At 39.0% G+C, this 26,889-nt stretch overlaps 1 protein-coding gene across 1 annotated transcript in view; it reads right to left on the bottom strand.

The window, feature by feature from the left end:
• Nucleotides 1–26,889, bottom strand: part of col7a1l (collagen type VII alpha 1-like) — a 57,517-nt gene that overhangs the window by 3,545 nt on the left and 27,083 nt on the right. The window contains exons 38-107 of the mRNA XM_018671024.2: nt 26,753–26,812; nt 26,367–26,402; nt 26,229–26,273; nt 26,010–26,045; nt 25,747–25,791; nt 24,913–24,984; nt 24,794–24,826; nt 23,447–23,518; nt 23,247–23,306; nt 23,113–23,148; nt 22,721–22,801; nt 22,348–22,383; nt 22,150–22,194; nt 21,427–21,498; nt 21,233–21,268; nt 20,893–20,919; nt 20,662–20,700; nt 20,514–20,576; nt 19,873–19,911; nt 19,728–19,781; nt 19,591–19,623; nt 19,136–19,201; nt 18,897–18,941; nt 18,726–18,761; nt 18,618–18,644; nt 18,466–18,537; nt 18,253–18,315; nt 17,976–17,993; nt 17,855–17,890; nt 17,738–17,776; nt 17,609–17,644; nt 17,375–17,509; nt 17,114–17,212; nt 16,472–16,675; nt 16,093–16,200; nt 15,177–15,221; nt 14,645–14,719; nt 14,211–14,258; nt 14,059–14,103; nt 13,794–13,895; nt 13,228–13,281; nt 13,059–13,109; nt 11,696–11,749; nt 11,566–11,619; nt 11,372–11,410; nt 10,717–11,277; nt 10,556–10,591; nt 9,830–9,856; nt 9,664–9,723; nt 9,161–9,286; nt 8,913–8,984; nt 8,660–8,695; nt 8,409–8,468; nt 7,998–8,042; nt 7,846–7,881; nt 6,512–6,547; nt 6,199–6,255; nt 5,801–5,872; nt 5,209–5,280; nt 5,080–5,115; nt 4,904–4,984; nt 4,733–4,786; nt 4,547–4,600; nt 4,378–4,440; nt 4,205–4,267; nt 3,919–4,035; nt 2,798–2,875; nt 1,597–1,650; nt 1,411–1,459; nt 393–605 (exon numbers count right to left, since the gene is read on the bottom strand). Of these exons, the coding sequence (XP_018526540.1) occupies nt 393–605; nt 1,411–1,459; nt 1,597–1,650; nt 2,798–2,875; nt 3,919–4,035; nt 4,205–4,267; nt 4,378–4,440; nt 4,547–4,600; nt 4,733–4,786; nt 4,904–4,984; nt 5,080–5,115; nt 5,209–5,280; nt 5,801–5,872; nt 6,199–6,255; nt 6,512–6,547; nt 7,846–7,881; nt 7,998–8,042; nt 8,409–8,468; nt 8,660–8,695; nt 8,913–8,984; nt 9,161–9,286; nt 9,664–9,723; nt 9,830–9,856; nt 10,556–10,591; nt 10,717–11,277; nt 11,372–11,410; nt 11,566–11,619; nt 11,696–11,749; nt 13,059–13,109; nt 13,228–13,281; nt 13,794–13,895; nt 14,059–14,103; nt 14,211–14,258; nt 14,645–14,719; nt 15,177–15,221; nt 16,093–16,200; nt 16,472–16,675; nt 17,114–17,212; nt 17,375–17,509; nt 17,609–17,644; nt 17,738–17,776; nt 17,855–17,890; nt 17,976–17,993; nt 18,253–18,315; nt 18,466–18,537; nt 18,618–18,644; nt 18,726–18,761; nt 18,897–18,941; nt 19,136–19,201; nt 19,591–19,623; nt 19,728–19,781; nt 19,873–19,911; nt 20,514–20,576; nt 20,662–20,700; nt 20,893–20,919; nt 21,233–21,268; nt 21,427–21,498; nt 22,150–22,194; nt 22,348–22,383; nt 22,721–22,801; nt 23,113–23,148; nt 23,247–23,306; nt 23,447–23,518; nt 24,794–24,826; nt 24,913–24,984; nt 25,747–25,791; nt 26,010–26,045; nt 26,229–26,273; nt 26,367–26,402; nt 26,753–26,812 (4,729 nt within the window). The remainder of the gene's footprint in view (nt 1–392; nt 606–1,410; nt 1,460–1,596; nt 1,651–2,797; nt 2,876–3,918; nt 4,036–4,204; nt 4,268–4,377; nt 4,441–4,546; nt 4,601–4,732; nt 4,787–4,903; nt 4,985–5,079; nt 5,116–5,208; nt 5,281–5,800; nt 5,873–6,198; nt 6,256–6,511; nt 6,548–7,845; nt 7,882–7,997; nt 8,043–8,408; nt 8,469–8,659; nt 8,696–8,912; nt 8,985–9,160; nt 9,287–9,663; nt 9,724–9,829; nt 9,857–10,555; nt 10,592–10,716; nt 11,278–11,371; nt 11,411–11,565; nt 11,620–11,695; nt 11,750–13,058; nt 13,110–13,227; nt 13,282–13,793; nt 13,896–14,058; nt 14,104–14,210; nt 14,259–14,644; nt 14,720–15,176; nt 15,222–16,092; nt 16,201–16,471; nt 16,676–17,113; nt 17,213–17,374; nt 17,510–17,608; nt 17,645–17,737; nt 17,777–17,854; nt 17,891–17,975; nt 17,994–18,252; nt 18,316–18,465; nt 18,538–18,617; nt 18,645–18,725; nt 18,762–18,896; nt 18,942–19,135; nt 19,202–19,590; nt 19,624–19,727; nt 19,782–19,872; nt 19,912–20,513; nt 20,577–20,661; nt 20,701–20,892; nt 20,920–21,232; nt 21,269–21,426; nt 21,499–22,149; nt 22,195–22,347; nt 22,384–22,720; nt 22,802–23,112; nt 23,149–23,246; nt 23,307–23,446; nt 23,519–24,793; nt 24,827–24,912; nt 24,985–25,746; nt 25,792–26,009; nt 26,046–26,228; nt 26,274–26,366; nt 26,403–26,752; nt 26,813–26,889) is intronic.

The raw sequence follows: 26,889 nt of genomic DNA, 5'->3' as shown, positions 1-26,889 counted from the left end.
AGCAACAGGGTTCTAGCTGTGCTACCATCTAACACAGTGACAATACACTGACAATATAAACAGATCAATATCTCATATTGGGACACACTGAGGTACACTAAGAAAACAGTGGATGAGATGGAGGTGATGATATAGTGTCCTGATATTTTCTTTATCCGAACACCTCACAAAGTCACCACAGTCTCAACTAACACACGAAACACGCCTACATCACAGCTGTTAGACATAAGTATGACATATGTAACCATTTAGCCATGACACACATTTAGTCACACTCTACAAATCTGTTGTGGGGACAACTGTGCAGTTTTGAAAATTGTGATATCACTGGCATCTGTGTATTTGGCCAGGGGCTTGGACCCTGCTTGGACACGTTCTAGCATGATTTTTACCAGTGCTGTTTGGTTGCATCCCTTCTTCACTGTGGATCGCAGGGGTAGGACTGGTCATTTCTTCCTCTTCCACCTGTTCAACTACTTCCTCTACCCCTTCTTGAAGGTCATGAGAGAGGGACATCACTACATCATCTGGCTCATTTTTATTGTCAGTCACTGCGGTTGTTCCATCTGGATCCACAGACTTTACCATGAACTTGTATTCCAACCCTGTAATGATTAAAAACATGACACACATTCACTGACATGCATGAACACCACATAGCAATACTGAATTTTATATTTTCTGCCTTGCGCTACATTTTATTCCATCAACATATTGTTGAGTATTCAGTTTAAAAAGAAAGCACCCATTTGTGATTGAGACCATAATATGATAATTTCATGTATTTCCAAATGGAGTTCGACCACCACTTTGCTAAGAGGCAACCCAAAAGTGAAACCCTACTGAATTATCAGCACCGTGGCTATAATACAAAAAGTAAGTAAAACTATAGTTATATATATGGCACTGTTAAAAACAAAGGTTATAAAGACCTTTACGTTAAAAAAGACATGCAAAAATAACTAAATAATAAGACCACATCAGGGCGAGGAAGCAGAATTATCCTGTAAGAGTCTTGAAAGAGTGTGGATTCTTGGTGAGGCGTCCCACTTAATGGCAGTCTCGTGTTTGTGAATGGCTCTACTGTTGCTGGCACCATGGCGTGTGTTCCTCTGAGAGAACATAACAGATGGCACAACACACACGGGTGCCATACTGCTGCCACAGGAGCTCTACAACAAACAGCCACACACCCACATGCAGACATGCACACACACACACACGCAGACATGCACACACGCACACACACAGATTCGCACAACATGTAGGCCCACCTAGAGGCACACTTATGCATTCTTGGATAAATGCACAGAAAAGTACAAGGACACACCATAGAGGGTTCAAAATGTACAAATGAATAACATGACACCCACAACCCACACTCACACATGCACACAGTCACACACTTACCACACTTTTCTATCACCTCCTGGGTGACTAGATCCTTCACATCTTTGGCCTTGACACAGAGAGACACAAGATTCAAAGACATCTCATTCACTTAGTCATTTTGATAACTCTGCATGCATATTTTTGAATGTATGTGTGTGTGTGTGTGTATGTGTGATTGTGTGTTTGTGTGTGATAAACACGTACTGACAGTCCAGGCTCTCCCTTCTCTCCCTTTGCTCCACCATTCCCCACTAAACCCTATAAGAAAGAACACATTTACACATTAACATTGAAAGGCCTGTGGTTCACCCACACAGGGGATTTTACTTGACTGTCATGGCTGTGTGGATTTGTACAGGCTGTGTTTGATTGACATCTCAATGAGTCTCCTGTTAGCTTTTTTGCTCCTAGTGGGGCTGGACAAATGACACCCTCATTTATCAGTCATTTAAATACGTGGTGTTTTGTGACCTCGTGTAATACCCAGCACAGATCTGCCTATCTTCAACCAGAGTGGGAGTATGCTGGACCTTTAAATACATGTGATTAATGACATACTTTTTACCCCTTGGTGGATTTAATGATACTGTGTGATCAGTCTCGCCCCCTTTCCTGGCTAGCCTCTCTTTCACTAGCTTCTGCAACCAAGATTAAAACTGTTCTGGTCAATACTTTTACTTTAACAATGGAAGAGATGACTATATGTAATGTTAAAATAGTCACTCCTGGTGACAAACCCACTGCTAGTTATCACACAACTCTGCAGTTCACCACATCTATATGGAGCGTCCATAACTTATGTTTTGTTTCATTCTCATTGTTCTAAAAATCTTGAATAAAGAGCTAAACATAACCTAACTGGCAAACAAACACCAAGCAGACAAAGTTAGCGACTAGCTGGTGAATGTAATGAACCATTTAGCAGCTCAAGGTGGAAAGTAAACCAGAGCTAAACAAAGAAATATTAATGTTACTCTGTTTCTGCTGGATGTGTGAATAAGCAGTCGTTTGCTAAAAATGTTTGCCACCTTAGCTTAAAAGCTGATAATATGTTGAAGTTTTGTTCACAGCATGTTTCTGCTGCCCCCATGTGGAAAAAAAAAAAAAAAAAGATTTTGTGTGTAACAACATATTGAATGAGTCTGAGGCACAGGTATGCTCATGAACTTTTTTCTCTTGTCCTCATTTATCTTTTTTTTTTTTAAAATAAAAAATAAAATAAAACCCAACACAACATTCTTTAACTTTCATAGAGACAATCAAAGACGCCCTCTATGAGAAGTATTACAGAAACTAGTGGAAATGAAGCTTGCTGTCTATACTCGTTTCTGTACTATAGGTGTGCTTGGGGAAGTGTGTGTAGAGAGCTCAATGGTGTGTGTGTGTGTGTGAGTATGAATCTCACACTCTCTCCTCTTTGTCCTGGTGTCCCAGGTGCTCCCCTCTGACATGGCTTCAATCTGCCTTTTCTCCCCCTCTCCCCCTGCTCAACAAAAACCAAAGTGCACAAAGAGTTTTGAAATTCTTTCATATGACACTGTTACGTCAAGAACAAGAAAAAAAATCTATAGCAGCACATCTCCTCGCTCACGTAAACAGCATGAGAGACAGACCAATTAGGAACAGTACATCCTTGGAATATCCTCATTAGAGGTTTCCAGACACTCTCTGTCAACAATAAAAGTCTGATAATTGTAGCTGAAAGGAGCTAATTGAGTAAGATATTACTTGAAAGCTGCAGACAGAAATAAATCTGTGTGTGTGTGTGTGTGTGTGTGTGTGTGTGTGTGTGTGTGTGTGTGTGTGTGTGTGTTAATTAAAGACATGTCTCTGCTGTATCCACTGCTCCAGTATACAGAGCATGTACTGTCACTCTGTCTGAAAAAGACACAGATGTGGTGATGACTGTAATCAAGCTCAGCTCATCCTTCTGTTCTCTGGGTTTTGTCACATTTCCACTCCAAACAAAACAAAAAAAGTGTGTGAGAGAGAGAGAGTATGAGTGAGAGATATACTTAATTTGTTTGTACTGCTATTTGTATATATGTGCAGGTAGCTGTTCTGTCAATTTTACAGATGCCCTGTGTGTAGTGGTTTTGTACTACTTCATTCAACAGCCAGATATGACATAATTTACACATCTCACCCACAAGATAACTATTTTACTGTATATATACAGTATGTTTACAGTTGCTTCTGATTTGGTCCCATGGCTCTTTTTTAAACTCAGTGTTGGTTGAAGAAGTGGCCATATTGTGACTACACCATTCACTTAAAGACAGTGGTAATTAGCTTGCTCTTGGATGGGTATACTTAACTATTTTGGGCCCATTATTGTGTGTAACAACTTACTGTATCTCAAGAAAACAAATTATGACTTAATCGTGTTTATTTATTTTCTAACCCTCCCTTAACGACCCATAATTATGTTGTATCAAATACTGTTTTCATAAATGAAATCATAATCACAATACACTGAAGCAAAAGTCAGTACCCCTGTATACTGAGGGAGCAGGCATGCTGTACCTTAGGTCCAGTGTCCCCACGGGGTCCTGGTGGCCCTGGTTGCCCCTCATCTCCATCCCTCCCTGGACTCCCTGCTGAGCCCTTAAAACCTGGGAAACCTGGGAAACCTGCTGCACCCTGAATCAACCAATAATAATAACATAACATGGTTCCTGTGTGTGCAAACACATTATGCTGTTGCAAGTTTTTTTCATGGTAATGGAACAAAATGTGTCTGTTGCAAACAGATAATCAGTAGTGAAATTAGCTAGATGATGAACAATGATGTTGGTGTTGATTTTCTCACTTTATCCCCTTTCACTCCTGGATCGCCATCTGCACCATTGACCCCACCTTCTCCTTTGTCACCCTAAAATTTTCACATGATGAAAAACACAAATAAAAAGAAAAATAAGAACTTATTAGTATATATGTTTGGGGAGGAGAGAAAGAGAAATATTTGCACACTTGAATGTTTACCTTGCGGCCTGTAAGTCCATTCAGTCCAGGCATACCAGGGGTGCCAGGTATGCCCATATCTCCCTGTTTTGCAAAGATACCATGTTAGCCACATCACATTCAGTGTTACCTGGATCACTGACATTGTTAGATAACCTATAACTCAGTCAGAATCTAATTAAGGCCTAACCTTTTCTCCATCCAGGCCTGGGCTCCCAATGCGACCAGGTAAACCTCTGAAACCCTGGAAAAGCAGGTAACACAGTAGAATGTGATGACACCAATAAAGAACATGAAACTTAATAAAACAACAACAAAAAGGAACTAAAATGGGACCAGAAGTGGGACAACTGTCACCAGTGATAACTGTCTACACCTTCTCTCCTTTCTCCCCTTTGTCTCCTGGTAAGCCTGGTTCTCCTGGATCACCCTGTGAAAAAGTGCGACAAACAAACAGAAAAATACAGAAGAAATAAATAAATAAAAAGATGCTAAATCTTTAAAAATTGAGAGGATTATGGCTGGTTATATATTATTTTTAGTGTACCTGATCGCCCTTTTGGCCTTGCAGTCCTATGTCCCCTTTGTCCCCTTTGGTTCCATCTATTCCATGATCCCCATTACGACCCTTAAATCACATCATGCATGTTACTGTATGTGATTTCCTCAAGTTAATGCAAAATTTTAGCATAAAAAAAATGACTGAATGTTTGTTTGTTCTACCATCACTCCATTGAGCCCTGGCTCTCCTGGATCTCCCTGTAGAAAAGAAGGATGTTGTAGTAATAAAGTACTGGATGGTTAAACTAATGTTGCTGCAGTGCCAAGACATTCAAATGACACCCAACTTACCTTCTGGCCTACAGGTCCTCGAGCTCCAAACCGTCCCAGTGCACCCTTGGTACCTGCATCACCCTTTAAGCCCTTTCAAAAACAAGTTCAAATGCTTTCCATTAAATTGACTTATTTTGTATCAAGCATGCTGATAGTTGTATAACAGAGGCTTAATCATGACCTTGAGCATGGCACTGAGGGACTGTCATATCATTTCCAAGCTGAGAAGCATTCGACTTCTTTGTGCTTTTCAAATGTTTACATCAGGTTTTATTAGATCTGCACACTGTGCTAATTTTTTATGAAGCAATGTATCAACCTACAAGAGAGCTTGGTCAGGCATTGTCAAATCTTCATCACAAACCTGAACAGGCAATATACAGAGACCAACACACTCATCACTCAGGTGATTGTGATCTACATGATTGAGAGTCAATCCACTCACAGGGTGGACCAATCAGGGCGGGGCTGATACGCCCACATAGGTTGCCTAGGCATGCCAATGTGAAGAGGGAGAAAAATTTGAAACAGTGTGAAAAACCACTGCTGATTTATTTATTTATTTATTTATTTTGCATGCTCTACACTGTGTTTTTTCAGGTTTTATTACCTTGACTCCAGGAGGACCATCTTCGCCCTTCTCTCCCTTGTCACCATCAAAACCTGGTGGGCCTCGCTCCCCCTGAAACAAAACATCAATTCAGCTCTTCATAGTTTTAGATATATTTGGGTATTTATATTATTTATGAAAGCATTTATTCCTAATTCCACATATATTTTTTCATCTTATAACCTGTGATTGTTTTATCTTTTATCTTTTCTTCCTTCCCTTATATGCTGTGTGTGTATTTGTCAACCTGGGAGTGCAATTGTCTTTGTAGTGACACATAAACATACACTGAATTATAATGAATTGAAACCAGATGGTAGAGATTGTCATGTTACTTTACTTGAATGTAGATTTAGTACACAATAGGAAACATGACTACAGCTTGAAGAGGATCTCACCGCCTCTCCTTTGGAACCCTTAAATCCACGGGGCCCTTGGATTTGAAGCACACTCCCCTGTAGGAGGGAATTTAATTGTGAATTCATGATGAAGGGAATGTAATCTGCCACAAATAATAAAGTAATTCATGGTGATTCACGTAGTAATACTTATAGAGCTGTGAATCATATATACTTTGTTGGTCTTGTATGATACACAGTCAGCAAACGTACCCCATGTGAAGCCCTGTTGCAATTTGCTCTGCACCAAGTCAGCTGGCAAAGGCTAAATACTTTCAGATTTTTCTACAGAGCAACATGAAAATCATCATACCCTTTCTCCTCTGACTCCAGGTAACCCACGCTCTCCCTGAAAAGAAACATGATTCTTAAAATCGACTTTCCGGACATGATCATTTCACTTGTGTCAACACAAATGCAGATTACCTCGTATCTCATGCTGCCATGCTGCTGCAACAGGGAAACTGCTTCCCCATCACAGCATTTTATTACATCCTTTCACATTACAATATAATCCAGTCCAATATAATCCACCTTTGATAAAACGTCACAAAAGGTTGCTGTAGACGAGGTGGCCGGGGTTTAGTGGTGTTTGACAGGAATGAGCATGATAAATAAATCACATGGCGACACCTCAGTTGTGACACTTCAACAAACAAATATGAAGGCAGATTGACAACCCACATCACCCCTATCAACACAACCTGGACCTACTGACACTTGAATGAGAAATTGCTATCTCAGAAATGAAAGGAGTCTGCAGGGAGCATCTAGACATTCAAATGTCAGTGTTGGACTCTTCACTCAGACCTCATACCTCACTGCTGACGCAAACAACCATAATAGTGAGTCATGTGCACATTAAGATTATGAGCTTACAGGTATACGAGGTCAAGAGGTTCATTGATGTTCCAGCATCTAAGAAATCACAGCTCTTTCATGCTTTTAGTGCACTGTGGTGTGTAGATTTTAGAAAAATGTGAAGTTTCAGTCCTTTGGGTGGTGAACACACTTTGGTGTTGAACGAGGTCAGAAAACAGCAAGAATGGGTAAGAGTGTGTATGTTGCCTGGTTCATCAGATAGAGTCTATTACAACACGCTGACACACACTGAGTGATGTGAGTTGAGCGATGTAACTTCTGTCCTCCTTGTAGTGTTCAGTGGTTGCATTATAGTATAATATTCTGGGAACATTTTCTTAACACAACATATATAATCCTTGGTAAAAACTGAGCATCATTTAACCAAACCCTGCTGCTGATCAGGAGCATCATTTCAGAGCTACAGTCTGCATCCTTAAATTATTTTTTAGCAGGACAATGTTCCAGAGTGTCAAGATAGTTCTGGTGACATGGCATCAATTTCAATTTATTCCAGTTCCTAGAGGGGTGCCCACATCTCAGTTTATCAGAGTACTTTTGGGATGAGGTCTGGGCAGGCTGTTTGCAGCATGTACTGTAATGGGTCCCCCATACCTTTGGACATCAAATTCAAGTGATTTTTATAACTAAGAAAGTCATATTTGCTGAAATAGGGACTACAAATACTGGTGACAGGACATTTACAAAAACACTGCAGGATTTCAGTATTTCATTCATGAGTGGTTCCGATAGAGTATCCAAAATAACTGTGAAATAATTTCTCACCTTTTCACCTTTGTTGCCACGCAAACCTTTTGGACCCTGGCAAAAAAAAAGAGTCAAAGAGAGGATTTTGTCTCTGAGTGTATATAAGTGAAACTGTAATGATCTAAAATTAAGTTTTATACTCAGTTCTATGGTCTTAAAACGTTGCTTACTATGTGTCCTGGGATTCCCTTAACACCTGGAGTGCCTTTTTCACCCTGAAGAAAAAGAGGTTTACTATACAATCAACCAACATCACTGAGTGGAGCAAATATGCCAGGGGGTAGCCCAGCAAGATTAGATAAAGGCTTGGTTGCATTAACATAATATATGTGCACACACACACACACACACACACACACACACACACACAAAAAAAAAAAAAAAAAAAATAGGCACTGTAATTGTCCTAGCAAATATTTCATAATCCTAAACTGTCATGCTAACAGTTGATTACAGTAAGTGTCCACTAATTTCCATTAAAGTGTTAAAATGAGGAATTTCTAACCTAAACAGACTAAACCTGGTCAAAACCATCACTGTAAAGTAAAGGAAATTATCTGACACCTATGAGCTGAGCTCACCCTTCTGCCTGGGAAACCAGCCAAACCCCTGGCACCAGGCTCTCCTGGAATACTGTCACCCTGATGACAATAAGACAGACACAATAAATAATGAATAAAGTAATGATCAACTTGTTTTTCTCTCACAACAGATTGAAATGAAAACAACAGTATTCTGCTGCTACCAACCAAAAACTAAGTTCTTATAGCATTATGATCAACTCACTGACCAACATAAAAGTAAGTGCAACTCAAATATCATACATTATTACCTTTACTCCTTTTACTCCAGGTTCACCAGGAGGACCCTTTATTAGAGAGATGCAGTGGTAGCAAAAGAAAATATTATTAACCACCATTTCCTGCTGGCAGATGATCAGATATGAAAAACACCTAAACCTAAAATCAACTCCAACATAGTGCAAATAAATGACACTAAGTGTATTAGATTATATGTTTCCTTTAGAGTGTGCAGCTCAAACACAGCACTTGCAAAGATAATATAGGTCATTTGTATTTTCTTACTTTAGGTCCTGGTTCTCCACGAGATCCAGGAGCTCCAGGTGATCCATTCCTCCCCCTTTTACCCCGTTCACCCTGCATCAACACACAAAACATCTTATGTTTTTTTTAAACCTAGCGGTTCCACGTCATTTGACTGTTTCTGGAATAATTCTCAATCATAAAGTATCTATTCATAAACTTTCACTGTCTTGTTTTTACTCGATCACAGAAAGATAAATGACAACTCGTAAGATGATACAATGATGCACCTCTCTGCCTGGTTCCCCTGGGTCCCCTGGCAGACCCCTAAGGCCTGGGGAGCCTTGGATGCCTGCATTACCACGGATACCCTGGATGCCCTGAGCACCTGGAGGCCCTTGCTCACCTGGTTCACCCTGAGGTAAAACAGAAGAGGAAGACAGGGACAAATGAAATGTTTGGAAGATAAACACAGACTTAAAGGTCACTTGTTTAATGTTATTACTCAGCTCTTCTATTACTTTTGAATAATTGCTTTAAAATAAAGTCCTTTACCCTTTATCAAATTAAAAGCCCAAACAAAACTTTAAATGAGCGAGTGAGTCACTGAGCCAATTAAATTCCCTAAATTAAAACCACAATGAGAAACAAAGTCAATCAAAGTGAATGTGATGGAAAAGACTGTGAGGATTAATTGATTTAGTGGGGAAGCTGTAAGTAAGCCGCTGCTTGCACTTTTAATTGTTTATTTTATTTTTTATTTTTTCAGAGTGAGGAAGGGGGGACATTTCACCTTCTGTCCTGGAGGACCAGCCTGGCCTTCTGGCCCTCTGTGGCCGATGCCTGGCTCTCCCTGAAGACACAAAACAAACATGTCTACACGCATGTTTCAATGTCATTCCTTTAAATAATAACCTCCCAGATTTCACTGCTTAGTTATAACTGAGCATTGTGTTTACCTTTTGTCCCTTTTCACCAATTTCACCCTGAAAAGTGTTGGGCAAAAAAAAAAAAAAAAAAAAGCACACATCAGTTAGAAAGTTGGAAAGCACCTCAACACATATTTTCCTCAAGTGCCAAAATAAACAAACACAAAGGAATTTGAAATAAAAAAAACACAGAAGAATGAGCAGACTTGTCAGCATGCTTAACAAGGGGAATTATTAATGTCTGCTTTAATCTACTGTCTCACAGTCAAACAGAAATAGAGCAGAGGGGACATCAAAGGCCTGGACTCGACTGGCTCTGCTGACAGCCGAGACGAGAGAGAAGCTCTCCCCGAGCTCTGATGTCATTTACTGATGCAATGTGGGTAGGCGGGGAGAGCAGCGATGATATTTTTATCAACTCAGTGGCACATTTCGCATGGCGACTGTCATTCTTGCTCTGTGATCTCGGGCTGATGATAATAATGATTTTAATCAGTGTGTAATCAGTGGGACAATATCAGTGAGTCAGTGAATCCTCATAATGGAGGGATACGTTTCACATAAATGGATCGGTCCACAGGAGTTTACGAAACTAAACATATTTACTCACTCACCTTTAGTGGTATCTAGCCAATGTGGATGGTGTAGATTTTATGTGGCCACATTTTAGTCCCTGAGCTTTAACTTCATAACCATTTGATTGTGTGTTTGGCTTTATGAGAGTTTTATTTCAATGTTTCAAGTATCTTTAGTTACCTTTTGTCCTGGCCTTCCAGTCTCCCCTGGTTGTCCCTATTGCATAAGAAATGTATTGGACATTTATTCTGTCTACTGTGACCTGATATCTGGGAAAACGAATGTTGATATTTCATAATAATGAGTGTGTTGAGATCATAAAGTGTACTTTGTGTTCTTACCTTGAGGAAAAAATACTCTGGAGGATATGGGTATGGCTGTCCAGTTTCTTCATCATAACCCCCCCCTCTCCCCCTCTCTATCTCCATCCTCCTCCTCTCCCACTCCTCCCTCTCCCTCTCCAAGTCCCTCTCCCCTCCCTCCTGCTCAGGCCTCTCCCTCTCCAGCTCCTTCTCCCTCTCCATCTTTTCTCTCTCCAGCTCCAGCTCGGCCTCCCTCTCCCTCTCCAGCTCCTCTCTCTCCCTCTCCATCTCCAGCCTCTCTCTCTCCCTCTGCCTCTCCAGGTCCCCCTCCTCCTCCCCTTCCCTCTCTCGATCCACGTCCTCCTCGGCATCCCAGTCGTAATCTCCGCTCCTCTCCTCCTCATCGTAGACTGGATCTGGGGCTGTTTCTGTATATCCACCTGGCTCTGCTCCTTTCTCTTTTCCTATTTCCCATTCTCCAGCCTCTTCAGCTTTAGTCTGGTGGTCTCCTCGTCCCTGTATTTCAATATGAAACTCTCTTTCTGTCTCACTGTATCTTTGCCTCTCTCTTCTTTCTTTCCTCTCCCTCCTGGAATGTGTCTGAAGATCAGAATTTTTTTTTAAGTTGCACTATCTTAATTTGAATGAATAATCATGATCTTGATCTGTATTGTTGATTATATTGCACACTTACATTGAAGCTGTTGTAACCTTGAGCTCCAGAGGACACACGCTGAAATTACAATGAAGAGCTTAATCTTATATGCAGTTCACAGTGACCATGAAATTGTATTTTCATATTTTATATGGTGCAATCTGAGTCACATGTATGAAATTTAAAATTTTAACGCCTAGAAATATCTATGTAGACGTAGTAGAAAAAATTACTTTTTGTGCCTCCTTGAATCGATTTCGTCCACCGGGGGCACCTGGCATGAAGACCTAAAAATATAAAATGATTACTACCGCTATTTTTATTACTGTCCACCTGTCTTCTACAAAACCAGCAGACACTTACCATGGAATCAGGCCAGGGGGCGCTTCTTCTCACCCTGATTTGAGATTGAGGCACCTGTCAAGTGTTCCAAAACGTTCATGAGCACATTTAGCGCTACGGCTGTGATGCTTTCTATCAAGCAGTTGTGATAATATGTGTGGTTTGATATATAAAAACAAATATAAGAAAGAAAGACACAGACTTGCTTGGACAGTTACATTTGTTAACATTTGTCTTTACTGAAAGATACATGCACAGAGAGGTTAAACACAGACAAAACAATGTGATCACAGAGAAAAATTTCACCAGTGAAAAGAGTGTTTGATCTGGCTATAAAGTTGCTTATAGTACCACTATATTCTGAATAATGTCACTGGTATAAGTATTTTGGTGAAGAAATTTTTTCTCATTTTTAAATAAATAAGATTTCATTACAACACAAGGAAATATGTATGGAAATTGTTGGCATATGTTTGAGAGAGCTTATTGTTGTTACAGAGGAATATTTGTCTTAATAAATAAATTAGCAGTTGTAGGCAAGGTAAGTAAAGTAAAGGCTACACTGGTGTTTACACTGGACAAACTGGAGAATCACAACAATCTCAACATGAGGACACAGTTTTCAGATCTTAACAGTGGCGCCTGGCTCCACTAGACAAAGCCCCAGGTACAGGAAATGAATTTTGTTATGGCCGTGGCTTTGGGCGAGTGAGATCGTCGCTGAGTGAAAACGTCCCCGTGCTCATGAAACGTTGGATCAGGTTCGGGGCTCCTCAGCCAGCAATACAGTTCACAGTTTATCACACTCTCCATGGAGTGTGTGCTTTCTTATGAATGCTTAACACTCTATAGTCACAGTCTCTTGGGAATTAAGAGATGTCCTGTTTAAAGAAATGAGAGAGAGAAAGTATTAAAAGTAACTCCCCTGAATCTTTTTTTTTTTTTTTTTTTGTCAGTAATTCACTCAGAATCTTGTATTTCTTCTCATTCCCATTCAGACAAGCTTTAGAGAAATCATGCTCAAAGCATGCTGCTTAAAAATGCTGTCCTGTCTCATGCTTCGTCAATGTCCATGTATTATGAAAAATGTAAAAACTACGTAGCCGTGTTTCCATTCCCATTGTATTCGCTTTAGCCGTATACAAACGTGCACCTTTTTGCACTGGTGAAATCTTTTACAGGAAGTAGGAAGAACAAAAGGTCTTAAAATGATGCCAAGTGCTTATGCTGTATCAAATATTATGACAGGGTGAAGCCCATCTTTCAATTTCTTTGACCACTTGCTCATCACTTTCAGGCCTCTTGTGTTAGGTGCAAGTAAAAGAGCTTTGCATTCCAAGGCATGCAAGATACAAGCCTGTTCAATTTAAAATCAAAACTCTACCTTGTCTGGTTCTTCTGTTGTGAGAGGAGGTGTTGGCAGAGACACTTCATCCTGGTCATAACAACAAAGAGCAAATGAGCATGTGACAGTGAAAATACCACTTCATACAGGTAAAAATCTGTATGTGACATTTCCAATAAGCAGCAACAAGACCAGCTGCCTCTAATACCTTTTCTATATCCTCCATGGGTTGAGATAGTGGCTCTGTGGTTGTCAAGACAGCCTAGGGGGAGAAAAATCAAACGTCACTTAGACATTAAAAAATAAATATGTTCATCTGAATTCAACCCATCCATCAATGCAGATATGGGATACAAATGTATGAATTCCCTATAAGACCCACCAGGCTTTAATGCTGGTTTAATAAAAAGTGTATTTATTTAGAGGCTGGATACTCCAGTCTATTTCCAGCTGTTTGTCAGTACTATTGCATTTGTGAAACAAGTTGTATAAAGCATTTTGTTCTTCCAGAGAGAGAAATTGTGATGTCATTTGAGTTGGCAGTGGATTCCTCCAGCATCAAACATCTCTGCTGGATGCTAGAGGCTCGAAGCTAAATTAGCCACAACTAGCATAATACACCCAAATCTCTCTCTCAAACTGTTGGTTGAGTTGCATTATGGGTAATGTAAGTGCCAGGTTTTGACAAAGAAGACTGCTACAAGTTGCGTGTCACTAAATGAGCTGCACTTGGATTTCCATGCACTTTGAAGCATACATCAAGTGTCCTTTCACCTGTGCGTCTGTTTCTCTGTCTGAGGAGGAAGTCAGAGGATGACTGGAGGTGTCTGCTGATGTTTCTGACTGGAGAGGACTGTGAGTGGGTAATTGTTCCTCCTACACAGATGAAAACAGCATAAATATATTATTATTCTTCAGGAACCTCAGAGCAGTGCATAACTGAGCTCAGCTGTCTCTGCCCTCTCTCCATCAGAGTGCAGTCTTGCAACAATGAATGAGTTTTTGTTATTATCTGGGATGCACAATTATTAATGCTCACCTTTTTATCCGCCGGATGAGGGAATTCCTCTGTTTGGACTTCAAGCTGCATATGATAAAAAACATGGGACATATTTTACGTTAAAAATGAATCATAACATTTTTACCCAGAGCAGCTGGAACAGATGAGCGCATGCTGTTTGAAGCAAATACCTCTCTGCTCTCCTGCAAGACTGAGGGGTCATCTGTGGAAAGTTCTTCCTGTTTCGAAAAACATTAAAAAAATAATTTCATCATAACTTTTAAATGCTCCCAACCCACAGGCATTCTTTTGGGTGATGTGCAGAGCAGATGCAGTGGGCTGTAATGACAAACTAATTCATTCTTAATAATTAGTTCAGATAGTGGGTGTGTCATTAATCAACTCTCTCCAGTGTTTTATGTGGGCACAGATATATTTCAGTCCCTAGAGATGCTGCTATTAAAAAAAAAAGAAATTTGATTATGAGTTTGACAAGGCTGTTAACAGGAAGGCACCCACAATGACAATGCTCCAAATCTGTAACAACCCCACGTCATCAATCATCACTTTAAATTGAAGTTTCCCACAGTGCATGAATTAGTCATTCACTGCAGCAGCAGCCTACCTCGTATTCATAACTGTATTCTTCACCATTATAAAACTCCTCTTCTTCTTCTTCTTGTTTGTTCTCTTCACTTGTCTTTGGATAAAGATAAAATGACAGTAATTACAAGTAGATACTGTTACAGCTCATCATTTATAATTTGTGTGAAAGACTGGGAGACAACAATGCCAAGCGATTACACAGCAACCCATTAATCAGATTTATCAGAACTGCTATCAATATAATGAGAAGCACATGGACAAATGCATGCTTTTAGTTTTTCTTGCCACACCATGTATATAATGTAACTGGTTAATTCTGTTTGCAATATTTTAAAAATGTTAATTTATTATGGTTATGTTTCTGAAACATTTTAGTACTGATTAAAGCAGTTATCTTTACACTATTAATGTCATGTTAGCAATAGCCAGTGTTACGTGGTTACGCTCTGCAGGGTGAGATGGCGTGGTGTTAATTGGTTTGTTTGTGTTTAGTCGGGGAAAAAGTGAAGTTAAGTCTCCAGGTTTAGTTTGACCCCTTCAAGGACATTTACCAGGCGCTGTCTCTGCCTCTTATGTCGTCCTTTATTTCCTTTGCCCTAGTTAAGTTCAAAGTCAGAGAGAAAACAAAAACATAAAGGTTTCCCATGCTTCAGAAGTTGTTGATGATCAAGTATGAAACTATGAGTTGATAATATAAGTTTAAGGAGATATTTAATAGCAGAATAAGTAGTTAATGAATATCAAAAATTAATGCAGCACCTTTAAATAAAGATGTTTAGGATCCCTTTGTGTTAAAGTAAAAAAAAAAAGTTTCAATGGTTTAGACCTATTTGCATTTATAGGACCACACAGGCAGTTTTGCATGTTTCAACCCATTTACTACAAATATACACAAACAGGCGTACACTTTAATCGCTAAGATTTTCTCATTAGATTCCATTATAGTCCCATTCCACTGGCCTTGCCTAGACTGATCCAGACAGCTGCTGATTTTTGATGTTTTATGAAATTATTATTATGTGTCTATATTTAAAGAACAAATGGTTCATTTGATAAAGGACGAATTAGCCATAAAAATCATCTTAGAGAGACTTTTTTTTAGGTAGATAAGCCAGCTGGTCCCTAAACAAGGCAAGGCCACAAAATGTTTCTTGTCACGCTTTATTACATCAAGCAAGTATCAAGTATCTGTACGTTGATTTTCATATTGAAGCTGCATGAACTGTAATCAGTAAATGATTAAGGTAGGAAGGCTGAGCTAAAACATGAAACACTAGTATGGTCCTTTAATAGTAAAAATGTAAGTTATCAATCAATCAATCAAGAACCATAACTATACCTGTTAAAAGGACCCCAGGAGTATTTTATGTTTTATGTTATATCTAATGTATTAAAGAATACTCATGCTTGTCTTCGATCAGTCAGGGCCAAACCAAGTTATTGATAGGATGACCATGGTAGCTTTACCTTTCCCCGTTCCCTATTCTTCTTCTTTTGACCTGAATTCTTCTTCAGAGAGTCTTCCTGAGTGAGGAGAACTGTGTCCACCACAGTTTCAGGTAAATCTGAAACTGTCTGACATACACAGGTTAATAAGTTTACTGATGTTTTGAAAATAAACTGAACATAAATACTAGACAACGCAAACTCTTTCTGACACTAACTTTTTTCAACACAACTTCTTGGACTATTTTCTCTCTTTATGTGTCAGATGTAGAGGAGGAGGATACATACAAGAGATAAAGAGAAAATTATAGAAAAATGTGTAACATGCTCAGCATGTTTTTGGTAGTTTGGTAGAATTGTAAATTTAAAGTTGGCATACTTAATTGTAAAATATCCTTACCTCCTGGGCAGTAGTATAATTGAAAGTAGAGCTGACAACAGTCAGGTTCATTTTTACTGAAGACACTTCATCACTGTCTCCATCTACTGTCTTCTTCCCTGTGGATCCCTTCAACTTGGTCTCAGTCCTGTTGAGCTCCTGCTCTCCACTTTGTGTGATGCCAGTCCATGAAGTAGGACCCTCTGCAGTTTCATTTAAAGGCTCCTTCACATCAAAGAACAGAATTATATAACAAAAAGCACTGTTTTGGACCAGTAGCTTCCACTTTAGGTAATAGCATATTAGTGCCAATATACAGTGCAGTGTGGGTGAAAATGTGTGTGTAATCTAATAGAAAGAAACCCACACAGACATCAAACACATCATATAGGAGGCAGATGACAGCAGATGATGTTATGGTGTGATATAATTAGGGTAGAGATTTCTGGTTTAGCTTCACCTACACGTCTGTCATCCATTAACTGTTTTATTCATCTTACTTAAATGTCCTTTGTGATGTATGATGACCCTGAAGAAGGTGTGATGCTCCCATGATAAAGTTTAGACTCTACAAATGTTGCTGGAGTGCCGGTATAAATGAATAAGAATTGGCAAGAGGGAGAATATTTCAAGGCTCAACATGGACCTTCTGAGGTTACTTACAACTGACAAAGATTTTGGGAACTGGCTGTCTACATCTGGGTCTTCAGTGATGTCCAACTCTGACAGCTGCTGGCTGGCAAGGTCAAATTTTACTGGACTCTGTCAAGAGGACACAAGCACTTTTAAAACTGCTCTACTTTCAGTACTGTATATCAAAATACATTTTTCTAGGGTACATTAAAAACTAATGTTGATGCAGTGAATGAACTCACCACTATTTATTAATCAACACTCACACATGCACTTTTTTAGTTTACGTACTGTGTACTCAGTGATGACGTTGGAGGTGTGAGTGCCTGTGTTTTCTTTTGTTTTCTTGGTGGTGCCGAGCACATGAAGCAGCTCCTCTACTCCATCCTGCAGCAGCCTGTCAATCAAAGCCTTCAGCAAAGGCAGCTGAGAAAAAAAAGTTTTTATTCAGAGGGTCAAACTGGGATACTATTAACATAATATGTCAATCCCAGAAATATATACAATGTTATGCTCAGAGCTCACCCTTATGCCATAGGCTTCAAACATTATTTCAATGTCCTAAAAAAGAGGGAAAATATGTTGCTCAAAGACTTTATAATGCAAAATGAGAACATTTATCCCAGTGGAGGAATTACTGTATCCTGTATTCACCTTCATCCCAATAGATTTTCCAGGAGCTCCAGCATCGCCCTTCGAAAACATGAAAGCAAATGTAATTTACATTTCAATATACATGTATTTTTGAGGGATAACACAGATCAGCACTACCTTCTCTCCTTTGATGCCACTTTCTCCTTTATCACCCTGCAAAAAAAGACAAATGTGTTACAAAACTAATAAAATACATTTTTTTTACTCTACTTTAATATAAACCCCATTATTATCTTACCTTCATTCCTGGTGAACCCTAAACACACAGAAACAGATAAGCAAGACATTGGAACATGCATCTACAATGCATGACATCAAGCTCGCCACATCTGTTCGCAGATAATGGCACAACACATCGCAATCCACAATAAAAGCACCATTGTCATCGCTGAATGATGACTCAGACACCATGCAGGCAAAATATGGATTATGCCGTGCAATAGCTGAAATGATGTGTTGTTATTCATGAGCTATAAATATGTAGAAGAATGTTGTGTGTAAGGCATCAAACTCACAGTAGCTCCTGGAGGACCCATTGGGATTGGAAATGCTTGTCGGATTTCGTCAATGGTGGCACCCTGTTGATAGATCCATGTAAAAATCAGTAAAGTTAGACTGCCAGGCAGGTCTTTTTGGTGTTTTTCAGAAATGAGCCAAAGTAATAATAATTAAAGGTACAACCTGATATACATCACTTAATGCTTTAATTGAGAAATGATCACTTTTACCTCTGGAGTGACGAGCACTTGCCTACCAGGCAAACCCGGAGGTCCTGGTTCCCCCTTACTGCCATCTTTACCCTGTGAAAGAGCAAAAACATTAAAAGTTGCAACCTCAATTTTCTCACAAAGATTTTTTTTTAAATTTCAGCACCACTTACATTTTCACCAGTGTCTCCCTTGTCCCCCTGGAATTGAGAGGAAAGTTAAAATGTGTAATCAATATAGTTTCATAAATGTTTTAGTTGGTTGCAATACATTTCAAGGACCTTTTTGCCATCATCTCCTTTCGGTCCCCTTTCTCCCTGTGAAAGAAAAATACATGTCAATTGTTTACCGAAAAATAGCTAAAATGCCAAAATAATTAGCACATTAAGCATATCAGTAATCCAGCTGGTATCACACAGTGCTGTAACTGTTAGATGAAATTTGTTCCTCACATCTTTTCCTGGCAGGCCCCTCTTCCCATCGATGCCAGGTCTCCCCTGTAGAGAAGAGGAAATCACAGAGATATTTTTTCAGCTTGATCATTAAGGTGGAAAAACGGAAGGCTCATGCTAATTACATTCCTGAAACAACAATATATTTTGTTCTGTTGCCTTAATTGTTGACTCCGGCACTGACTGTAACCATTAGAAACATATAAAGGATGAACAGGTAACGTCAGAACGATACTCACTGGAGTTCCAGGTAAGCCAGGCATTCCTGCAATCCCAACCCTGCCCTGGTCTCCTTTTTCGCCCCTCTGAACACACAAACAAAAACACATTTGGCTTCTTTAAAACACTTCACCATGATAAAAGCATCGCAACAAAAACATAAAACATGTAATGTGCATGGGCAGTTGAAACAAAAGTGCAATAAAATATCTGAGTTAAAATGCATACATAGAGATGCAAAGAGTGTGACAGCATCATAGCTTGTCCTTTTATAAATGTATCTGCGTAGGTGAGATAATATAGTGTAATTCACACGACTATTTAACAAGAAGCTTTTATGTTCTGTCATATTCATAATCAGTGTTTTGATTACGCAGCTTGGTTCATCATATTCGAACACTTTCCCCACATGGGTTGTTAATTATGTATGAACAGTAAAATTGCATACAGCGCACTGTTAAAAAATAACACTCACCAAACCAGGCTCACCCTTTTGGCCAGGTTCACCCTGCAAGTTGTTATGAAACATCTTGTGAGTAAGCTGCATCAGTGTCATTCACATGGGCAGATTTTAATGATGCACATATAATTGCATGCATAACTTTTAATAACCTTCACTCCTGGTTTCCCTGGTAAACCATCAAGTCCATCTCTTCCAGAACCACCCTGCAAGCAAATATATACATTTTTAACAACTGTAAATCACAATGATACAAACAGTATGACAACAGACATGTTCTATAAGATACACACATACCACAGATGATCCTGGTAAGCCTGGTTTACCTTCAGGACCCTGTGGGAAGAGACAGATGATTGATGTGAAGTGATGATTTGTAATTCAAGGGATTCATGCAGTTGGAGCTTCAATCAGGTCAGTTGAGATCTGAGAGATTAGAAATAGACCAACCACAAAAATACCAACTAGGAGCAACAAGTCTACAACAACAAATCTAACTACAGCTAATTATCATCAACTCACCATCACTATCATTATTGATTAACGAAATGCATAGAATTTTCTTTACTAAAAGTTTATAAAATGCAAATTGTTTAGTAAATTGTCTTCAGCTCAAATCCCTAAGATATTCAACTTACTATTGTATGAAGCCTCATTTGAGCCACATTTGAGAAGTTGGAACCACAGTTTAGCACTTTAAAAATGCTTATTAATCTTCTGTCTCCTGACTAAGCAATTAACAGACAACTTGTTTTAATTATAAATCAAATAGAAAAAGAGGAAATTAACAGGAAAAGTTTTACGCCAGCAGAATTACAACAACCACCATCTTATGTTTATTGCCATCATTCTATGTGATACTTTGTGGGATTGCTGTACTTTTCATGGTATTCATCAGCAATGCTTGTGACATGCGAAACAAGTGACAGGCTACTCACTCGTGGTCCAGGCAGACCTGTTTCTCCTCTCAACCCAGGCTGACCAGGCTCTCCTGGTTCACCCTGGAGGAGAGGAAAAGAGAGAAATTTCAATTCCCTAATAAGAAAATAATTTAAAAAATATACTGAATGTTATTCTTCAAGTTACCTTGATCACTCTGGTCAGGATATTGTTGTCTGAAACAATCTGGAGGACGGAATAAAAAAAAGTGAGCTTGATTTTTCTCAGATGATTGAGATCAGACATTCATTTTCTATGGTCTTATGGGGAAGTGGGTTTTTTTTCTTTTCTTTGTGAGTTTTGTTACAATGAATACCTCTGTCAAACATGGCTGAACTGATGAGAATCTGTCAAAAATTATAATAAATATTTGTTTACTTGTGTTCCCGGAGGCCCAGGTTTTCCCTTTGTGACAACGGCGGCACGATCAAAAGAAGAGCACAAGAAAACACAGTTAAAATCTCTAATGTCACACTGATAAACACAATCCATATTTGCAACACAAAGGAAAAATAGTGGGGGCACCGAAGAGTGGCACACACTAAAAGCCAAAGTTAATTAGTGAATACGCTGAAACAAAAATCATGAAGTCACAGGAGGATAACAGGTTGTGAAGATGTGACATGGAGACTGACACAGAAGGATGATCAGAAGGCGATCAACCAGGAGAAACAATGAACATGCTTGTCAATGAGAGAGATGGTGAATACAAACATACTGGCTCTCCTTTGTCGCCTTTCTTTCCATCAGTACCCTTCAACAAAGAAAAAGGAATCACAGCTTATCTTTAAATAGTGGAATTTGAGCTGAATTATTGCAGTGATTTCTGTATACATTCATTCTACAGAGCATACTGATTCCCTACACTTAACACAGAAATAACCCGCAAAGAGAGCAAAGTGAAGAACTTACTGGCAACCCAGGTTTCCCAGAATCTCCTTTTTCTCCCGGGTCCCCTGGTCGTCCTGGTAACCCCAGTGGACCCTGATCAACCATAAGAATGGAATCAAAAAGAGCTTTGTATTGATGTTAGAGTAGATACAAAAATAAACATACAGAATTAAATGCTGCAGTGAGCATATGTATGTATACAGTAATTGCTCCAATTTGTTTGCTGCTCAGCAAGAGTCCTGGCAGACAGTGGAGCCCGTAAATTTTGGTTAAACTCCAGGATGAGAATGAAACTAACAGCACTCTTCAGTGTAATGGCTGTCAAACTGATTGAGACTGGAAATGAGAGAGACTCGCTCGGAGTTGTGGTGAACACATCTGTGTAAACTTTTTGACTTTGACCTGGGCCAGTGAGCCGCTGCACACTGTAGCAATCAAAGCCAAAGTCTTTGACCAAACTGACCATCTGGCCCATACAGTGTGCAGATTTCCATTTTGTTTCTACAATATTATTTAATTATTATTCTCTTGTGAGCCTAAGTGCCCCTGAAAATCTCTTTATGTGGACTTGCTGTTTGCTATGACACAGATGGTGATTAGGAGGGTAATTTGTCTTAATGTACAGTCATTAAAAGACAGCTTATGTTAGTGCTACTTTTTTGCCTTTTTATGTATATGTTGTTTTTACTTTTTATTTTTTATTATATTTCTGCCTTTCAGTCTGGGAAAAAGCTAAAGAAATACCCTGATTCCTCTGTCACCAGGCTCTCCAGGTGGTCCTTGTTCACCCTATAAAAGACAAAATGATTTTATCACTTTAAGTAATTTCAGTGCTGGACATGACTATCATAATTATGAATTACACCATAAGCAACCTGTTTAAATGTTCAAACATGGACTGACAAAATAAACAAGAACAGCAGGTAAACATCTTGACTGTACCTTAAATCCTTGGTCTCCTTTAGTTCCAGATGCACCCTACAGACAAAGTTAATAATAACTGTCACTAATATTACAATGTAAATATTTAGCTATCTGTGCAAACATATCCAGTATATATCAGAACAAAGGACTAGCTCATTTCATATTCACAGAAACTCTAATGAGGAGGAATTTGTATTGGCATTTTCCTGGCCTTTGACCAGTACATACCACACACTAACTTGTGAATGTTGTAATTCAGACTATGAGCTTTATTTTGATGTTATGGATTCCACATAAACCCTTGAAAGAAATAAACCAGAAAAGCTAAATTGTTCTATGTCATACAGGAAACTTGTATCATTACTGTAACAACCACTCAGGATTTACTTACATCTTTACCTCTTAATCCTGGTTCTCCAGGATTGCCGGGTAATCCAATATTTCCTTTGTCACCTTTAGCACCATCATGCCCCTGGACAAACAAATGGGCATTGTCATATTAAAAACGGCAGTAAAAGTCAGTTTTGTTTTGTTTTTTTAAAGTATGTTTTAGGATTTTTGATACTGGCAATGGAAATTTGTAGTGGACTTTCAACAAATACTCCAATACATTCTTTACATACCAAAAGCTACCAACCCGTGAGGGAAATATCAGGCTTTTTAGCAGCTAAATGCTCCAATATGTTCCTCAGCCTCTTGATAACTTTGTCTTTGTTAATTCTCCGTGGGTTCCTCACTACTTGTGACCTCTTTCACATTGCAATATAATCAAAATTCACTTACCTTTGGTCCTGGTTTTCCAGACAAACCAACATTTCCCTGTGAATGATAAAACATAATAGTAATCCACAGTTGTTATTATTTCAACCAACAGGTTAAAGTGTTAAATGAGTTGTTTCACTTTTTAGGTGACTCACCCTCTCGCCATTCTCTCCCTTTGGTCCCTGCTGTCCTGGAATTCCAAAACCAGGACTGCCCTATACACATCAAAACAAACAATACACATACTGTATTTTTATATACATTTCTGCTACATTTAAAGACTATTTACCCCATTCTTCCATGAATCAGAAATGACTACATTCAAGCATGATGTGCAGCATTTCTCGCAATTAACCTTTTCTCCTTTGTCTCCGCGATCACCCTTTATTCCCTGGGGACCTGTGGGGCCGACTGGACCGATGTCTCCCTGACAGAAAATGTACACATACATGGACACATGCACAGAAACTCAATCAGTGATTCTGGTCACCAGGCTAAATTATCGCAACAGTTTCAAAACTAAACTCTCTTTACTTTAAATGGCACCCTGTGGACTGAGATTAAAGAGGTCCCATTCAATGAAGCATTCAGTCCCACTGCAAAAGCTAATGAGAGAAAATCTTAATTGTGTTTGATAAGCAGACCCAGAGGACTGAATCTGAGAGTGCAAGAATACCCTGAACAATTAATTAACAATGTTTCAACAAAACAAAACATTAAGAAAATCACTTCCCTCTGGCTGTGTGACTTACAAGCCAGTTAAGATAAATACAGGGAAGCAACTTACATATATATATATGTATATATATATATATATATATATTGTGACAAAATTGAACAAGGTGACATTACAGCCTGATTAGTTTCAGTCTTTCTGGGAAAACGTCTGGGAGTTTCTGGGAAAACAATCTATATTCGAGCGGAGTGGAAAACCAATGAGAACAACTGCTGACTGTTTCAAGTTTTAATTATGCAAATATTTTGTGGAGGCACAGGTCATCTGGATGCAGGAGTAATCTCACTGGTTGAGTTAAACCTCAGTAGGAGGATCCAAAATCTAAAAAAACAAAAAAGAACATCCATAGCTCATATCCAAAGAGACCTGCAGGTGTCAGGGGCCATATTGTGTTCACACTGAGTATAAAAATGCACTTAATAGACTGGGCGATCTCCATCTGCTGATGAAGATCATGTCACATGATTGAAAGCTAAAACACAGCTACTAAACTGGCCTTCAGGTGAGACTGTTTTGTCAACTGCTGTTTCCAAGGTCAAGTATGGACTTTAGTTCAGTTTATAAACAGTTTATATACATGTGATGTTCAGCAAATTGGTACAGACTATTTTCAACTCAGGGCAACAGTTACAGTAAAATACGTAAGTATGAAGAGCTCATAATATCAGGTTCTGCTTTTTTAAAGGTCCTGAAAACCAATTTTCTCAATCAACTTCTTACCGGTGACAGAGTCGCACATTTACATAAGTGCTCTTCTAGTTTGAAGTAGATGCATTCATATTTTTTTTTTCATATTTAGTTTCCCCTAATTTTCAGCTGAAAAGTAAAATAAAATTACACTCTGAGAGACTGTGGATGTGTTATGCATTTCTGAGTGTACATAAATATAAAGTGAATCACAGTGGTACACACTGCCACACTAAACTTTTTCCTGGACAAGCTAAAAAAATAAATTTGGTTACTTACCCTGGCACCCTTTTTTCCAGTTGGACCAATTATCTGTTGTGATGGGAAAAAGAAGAGGAAATGCTGAGTATCAAGTATTCCCATTTATAAAGGTTAAATGAGTGAAACAGTTTTCTTACACCCTTGGCAGGATCTCCAGGAACTCCTCTTGGACCCTCATCTCCTTTTAACCCCACTGGCCCTGTCAGTCCCTAGAAAAAGCAAGGTCGATGTAAAGTATTTCTGTGTTACCATTTCTGTTATGATAGATAGCGGTTATCTGTTAAGGCCTCTTATGGCCTGTAAGCTGTAATAACTACTAAATACCCTAAAACATTATCCATCACCCCGGGATAGTTTCTGTGCACCATCACTTTATTCGCTGTTATCTTCAAAGCTAAACTTTTTGAATTGAAATAATGAAAATTGTAGTGCAAAGGACAAGAAGATGGGTCTCATGACGCATTTTTTGTGATAATCTCCTCCAAGGGACTATGCTGTCTGAAATTAAAAATCAGTGAAGTAGGAAAAAATGGCCCATTTGCAAAAGATACCCACTGAGGTTTGACAATTTGGCACACGATCGTATGTAATCACTACCATCTCTGATAGTCCCTAATCTTGAGTACCTAGACCAAAATAGATGCTTCATTTGTTCATTTATCAATCTGGATGTCTGTGTAGAGACATTAGAAAACACTTATTAAATACGGTATCTGGCTTTCCCAACCAGTCTTCACAGCTGGTCCCAGATAAATACATTGCATATGCCGCAGGCTTTCTTCGTAATCAAATTAGAAAGTGGATTTTAATATGTCGAGGTGAGTCACTGGAAGAAATTATTATGATGTTGGTTTAGGTGGGAGATTACGATGTGTTCTAGTGTTCAGGCAGTATGCATATATACTGGAACATTTTGTGTCAGCACTTCAATATGTCAACCTCATTTGGCTAAAATGTGTATTGTCACTTACTGTGGGTCCTTGTGGTCCTATTGGTCCCATCTCTCCTCGGTCCCCCTAAGAAGAAAAAGTATTTGTCAATGTAACACACACATGCACGAACACATTCATATACGTACATTATTATTCCAGTGTGACGCTTGTGTTCATTCAAACATCCTCTAGCCTGCGTCTTGGCTGACTCAGACTCATACTTTCACTTCATTATACTAATTAAAGGGAAATGTTTTCAGCCTAATGAAGGAAGAGTGGACATGTGTGTGGGATGATCTCACCTTGTCCCCTTGCTCCCCTTTGAATCCCTTCTTCCCCTGCAGGTACAAATAAATTACTGGCTTTGAATCCTTTCATCACTGAGTCTTACACAATAATCACCCTTAGTTAAATACGTGTGATTTCATCTCATTAGACCAAGTTTAATTCATATGCATTTCAGGGGTTATAATATGCAGAAACTCGTTGCTAGCAACAGGAGGTAATGATAAAGTGCACACCCGAGGTCCAATGATTCCTTGGATTCCTTGTTCTCCACGATCACCCTTAAAAGATGAATTGTAAAACAATGTTATTCAGCTAAAACATGTCACATTTAGTGAATGCACATACTTTATGCTGAAATTAAGTTTTGGTACCTTTGGGCCAACTGGTCCCGTTAAGCCAATATTTCCCTGCAAAACAACACGGTTCATACAGTGAAACTAAAATGGTTGTTTGATATTAATGCATCCATTACAATCATGTTCCACTTTACAAATCTGCCCCGTAACACAATTAACTTGTTATTCTGCCGGTAAAGTGCAGTGCTCAGGCAGCTGTGGAAAAATAAACAAACATCTACAAATTTAGCCTCCCTTTTATCGTCAATGGAACATTTCCAAAATGAACTCGCAGCGTCAGGTCCTGATTCTCTGAAATCAAGCTCTGGCTTTTATGAATGAAGTTTGCTTTTACTTCCCTAAATAAAATGATATTACTCTGCATCATGATTGATCTTTTTCCAAAGTTCATGGTGATGTACCTTCTCTCCCGGCTGTCCACGAGGACCCTGAATACCTTGTATGCCAATGCCCTCTTCACCCTGCAAGAAAAGACATTTATCAGGTGAGATACGCAGTCTTTCTCATGTTCATATGTTTTTAGTCAAACTTCCAAAGT

The sequence above is a fragment of the Lates calcarifer genome, linkage group LG18 (assembly GCF_001640805.2).
Source record: "Lates calcarifer isolate ASB-BC8 linkage group LG18, TLL_Latcal_v3, whole genome shotgun sequence".
NCBI lineage: Eukaryota > Metazoa > Chordata > Actinopteri > Centropomidae > Lates > Lates calcarifer.
The sequence above is the reverse complement of the archived record's forward strand: the minus strand, read 5'-3'. Positions and strand labels throughout refer to the sequence as shown.